The sequence below is a fragment of the Cannabis sativa genome, chromosome 5 (genome assembly GCF_029168945.1).
Source record: "Cannabis sativa cultivar Pink pepper isolate KNU-18-1 chromosome 5, ASM2916894v1, whole genome shotgun sequence".
Taxonomy (NCBI): domain Eukaryota; kingdom Viridiplantae; phylum Streptophyta; class Magnoliopsida; order Rosales; family Cannabaceae; genus Cannabis; species Cannabis sativa.
In genome coordinates this window covers 52386367-52391014 of record NC_083605.1, presented here as the reverse complement: position 1 = coordinate 52391014, position 4648 = coordinate 52386367, and the positions used below count along the sequence as shown (strand labels likewise).

The following is a 4648-nucleotide window of genomic DNA, read 5'->3' as shown; positions in this document are numbered from 1 at the left end:
ATACAAAAATTTATTATATACTTTGAGAGATAAAGACTACTCACTTTTATAATTTTCCATATAATACCAGCTGCTCTTGGAGTTTTCTTTTTTGAAGCATTGTAATAGTCAAAAATCCTAAATAATAAACAAATTAACATCAACACTATTACATATAAATTTTAATTTGATGCTTATTATACTAATGATAAATATTATTCACTTACATTGCGATAAAATTCTTAATGGTATCACTTGGTAGTTCTCCAGTTGGATTGAGCTAGAAACACATCTCACGTGATGGATCAATTATTATTAGCACCCAATGATAACTAGTGATGGAAGAAAAAATTTTAATATATAAATATATTACTATATAGCTAAAATAATAATTTAAGTTAATCTTACACTAAATTAATAGGGATCAATGAAAGTTGCATCTCCCTTGCGCTTGCTAATCGATCTGCTATTGATTCTACATTTTGCTGCAAATAGGATCCCACTATAGAAGCCCAACTTGGATGAATAAAACGAAAATACTTCTCTCTTTTTGAATTTTTTAACCTTTCATGTAAGATCCTAAACATTATAACAATACCAAATTAAATAATTTTATTAAGTGTGCGATTAAAAAATATGATAAAAAAATCTCTTACCTTATATAAAATGCGATACACTCAGCTCCAATCTCAACATTTGTGCCAAGATGAACTATATCTTTAGGTTCAATATACAAATCTTGATCAGACCCAAAAATATTTGGATCTATTTCAATACGATACTCTTCTCTACTTTTGCGATATTGAACACTTAACAATATAGCTTTGACGCTCCTTGGGATGATTTTGGGCATAACAAATGGAACAGGAGAGTCTTTCACATTCATCGAACTTGTTGAAGCTTTCTGAGTTGGCACGTGTGGAGATAAATGTTCATTTTTCTCCATAGTTTTTAATGCCTAAAATATTATTAAACAATAAATAATTATAATAGAAAGGCTAAATACAAATCAAACTATTTTCTTTTACCTCAGAATCACCAAAGATGATTAAGTGTTCCGGCCATGCAACAAAGCTTTGGACTGCATCTTTTACGAAGATTAAATCATCACAAACTGGACATGCCTTATACCCTTGAGTGCTATAGCCGGACACAGTACCATATGCAGGGAAATCATTAATTGTCCATAACACAGCAGCACGCATTGTAAAATATGTTTTATCAACAACATCAAAAGTTCTTACTCCTTTCTCCCATAATTCTTTTAGTTCTTCAATTAAGGGTTGTAAATAGACATCTATGTCCTTACCTGGAGCACGACGTCCAGGAATAAGTACTACCATCATTAAGGATTCTCGTTTCATGCATATCCATGGTGGCATATTATATGGCATTAGTATTACTGGCCACATGCTGTATGAGTTTGATAAATCACCAAACGGATTAAACCCATCTGTTGCAAATCCCAACCTAATGTTTCGAGGCTCTTTGGCAAAATCAGGATATTGCTTATCGAAATCTTTCCAAGCCTCTGCATCTGCCGGATGTCTAAGTACACCTTCAGTATCCACACGTTTTTCTTTGTGCCACCTCATATCTGCTGCGGTGTGTCTTGACATAAAAAGTCGTTGTAAACGGGGAGTTATTGGAAAATAATGCATCTTTTTATGTGGTATTTTTTTTCCTTTAGTTCCTTGGTACTCATATCTTTCATGACCACATATAGGACAATTTGTAGCATCTTTATTGTTTTTCCAGTACAAACAACAATCATCCTTACATACATCTATTGTTTCGCACTCTAAACCAAGACCACTCAATATTTTCTTAACCTCATAATAAGAATTTGGGATTTTGTTATCATCAGGAAATGCATCCTTAAGAAGCTCAAGAATCATGTCGAAGCCTTTAATACTCAAGCTAGTCAATACTTTTATATGCATTAGCTTAACCATGAAAGTCAAACTTGAAAACTTTGTACATCCAGGATACAATTCTTTTTCTACTTCATCAAATAAGTTATGGAAGTTTTTCCATTTCTCCTTATGACTTGAATCCTCAAAATTCTCAGAAGCATTATGTGTAGGAACTTCTTGAGCCAAGTCTTCAATTGCTGGGATCATATCATCATTGTCATCATGGTCAATGTCATTATTATTATCGCCAATATCACTGAAATCTTCGACATCAGTAGCATCATCATTATCATGATCACTTTCTTCTAAAATATCTTCCCCGTGATGTACCCAGTTAACATATCGAGTATAAAACCCTTTTACGTAGATATGACGCTCAATTGTCTGTAAGTCATGAAAGTATAAATTCATACACATAACACATGGGCACCGAATCTTATTCTCCTCATTCAGATGACTACTTGATAATCTAATGAATTTTTGCAATCCCTTATTGTACTTGGCAGACAATCTATTGTTATTAGAAATCCAACTCTTATCCATAGCTTGTTTATTCCTTTTCAGAGGTGTGAGGATGATGTGTTACACTAGAAAAAAAAATCCAAAGAAACAATATGACCAAATTAAAAAAAAACAATAAAAAAATAATATTACTGAATATTTTTTAAAAGTAATTATATTATAAAAAAAATTATATTTTTTTTATTCAAATATTAACTACTAACACTTTTTAATTTTTAATTAATAAAAAAAAAGAATTTTCACTAGAATTATTTTTCAAAAATATATAAATAAATATTTTAAAAATATAAATTGGAAAAAAAAAATTAAAAAAACTTAAGTCTTTTTAAAAATATAAATTGAAAAAATTATATTGTTGTTGTTACATTATTTATTTATTTTTGGAAAAAAAAAAATTAATTCTAATTCAATTAGAAAAAAAAAGAAATTATATTATTTATTTATTTTAACAGAGGAAATCCCCAAACGAGAGCTTTCTCTGCAACTTTACTTTTTCTCTCTTACTTTCTCGTTCTCCAAACACCAAAATCCTAAATCCCCAAAATGACAACAATCAGTCTCCGAAAAGGTAACACCAGGCTTCCACCGGAGGTCAATCGAGTTCTCTACGTGAGAAATCTATCCGCTCATCTCTGACCAAGCCCAGAAGAGTCGACGACAACAGACGACTCGCAGAAGACGACTCCAACTCCCCCACTCGCAGACGATGATGGCGCAGCTTCTCCCCTACTCACAGTCGACGACGATAGCTCCTTCCTTGCAAACGACAATGACGCTGCCTTCAAGTTCTATCCGCTCATCTATATATGGGTTTGATGTCTTTTGTTTTGTCTTTAAATAATTTATCTATTGCTTCAGCCTATCTATACATTGATTTGTTTGCTGTGTTGGCTTCTTGTTCGAGATACACATTTAAATACATGTAAATTCAGCAAAAAAAAAAAAGGTGTGCATAGTGAGAAGACAAGAAATTTCCTGCAAAGGTGTATTGTACTATAGTTCGAGACACACAATAAATGATATTTCAGCTTATGTGAAATGAGTACTCCACCATTTATGTTTGTTTGGTCAAGCTCGAAGGAGATCATTCTTTGCTTACTATTCGCCAAATAGAAGCTATAGATTCCATGTGTATGCTAGCGCTCCCACTCAATTGCACTACCGTGTTCCCAAAATGTACGTATCACCCTGACCTAAAAGTAGGCTTAACTAACAAATCAAAGAACACGAATAGCCTCTCGAGATTGAGCCTAATCATATCAGGATTAAGATCATTTGATCTAGGATCAACTAGGCGATATTGACTTGAATAGATATTACGGTAAGTTTAATAAATCTAAGTCAAAGTTCAATATCGGTCCCTTCCGATGCATACTCCATGCATCCAACCTGAGCTTTACTTTAACCAATGTTCTGGAAAGAACATAGTATTTCTCCAAATACAAGTAAACTCTTGTTGTAGATTATCATATCAGTAAAACCCTGTGTCTGATAAATCTAGGAAACTTTATTCACATAGTCATGTTTACTTTCCAATGTGTTGACGGCACAATAAACAGGATCAAGTATGTGAAAAGGGTTTCAGATGAATTTATACATTATGTACATATAATCATGAAATAAATCATGTGAACCATGCAACATTAAATGTTATTTCTGATCTATATTAATAAGCAAATCTGATTATATTGAAATGAGTTTTATTTAGGGCATAAAACCCAACTATAGGACCCATCAAAATCTATGTGCCTGTGTGAGCCTATATGTTTACTTTGGGCCTAGATGCATATAGGTAGCCCATTTTTTTTATTATTAAAATGGACTAGATTGCTAAATAAAATGTCACACCATGATAGATTTTATATAGGCCCATTTAGTGTTTGGGCCTATTCAATTAATAACAGTTGTTCATTTTAAGGTTAAATTCCTCTCTTTTGAGCCTTGTGTGAGAGTTAGGGGGCCATAGCAGTGGGTACGACATACTGAACCCAACCCTCCCTCACATGAACAACCCCAACTGTGAAGGCCCATTTGCCTGATTTGAATAACTATACTAGGTTAATTAAACTAGTTTAACCTAATAAAATTGATTAGCAACATAATTAATTTCGAAATAAATGAAATTAATTTTTCATTCGAATATTTTGAAATTAATTTAACGAAAACACACTTAGTTTAATGAAATTAATTCAAGATAAACTAAATGTATTTTTTCTGTATTTAATTAAATA

General features: G+C 32.2%; 1 protein-coding gene across 1 annotated transcript; it reads right to left on the bottom strand.

Moving 5' to 3' along the window:
* Window positions 1-631: 631 nt before the first annotated feature.
* On the bottom strand, window positions 632-2438 carry LOC133038386 (uncharacterized). The gene is made up of 2 exons (XM_061116518.1): window positions 1008-2438; window positions 632-937 (listed from the first exon to the last, which is right to left on the bottom strand). Exons 1-2 carry the CDS (start codon window positions 2436-2438, stop codon window positions 632-634), a joined length of 1737 nt encoding a protein of 578 aa, XP_060972501.1.
* Window positions 2439-4648: the final 2210 nt, after the last annotated feature.

Bases quoted from the DNA above. Each gene is read 5' to 3' on its own strand.
- LOC133038386 (XM_061116518.1), bottom strand. From the start codon at position 2,438: ATGGATAAGAGTTGGATTTCTAATAACAATAGATTGTCTGCCAAGTAC. The intron at 938-1,007 runs GTAAAAGAAAAT...ATAATATTTTAG, and splicing joins TCATCTTTGGTGATTCTGAG to GCATTAAAAACTATGGAGAA.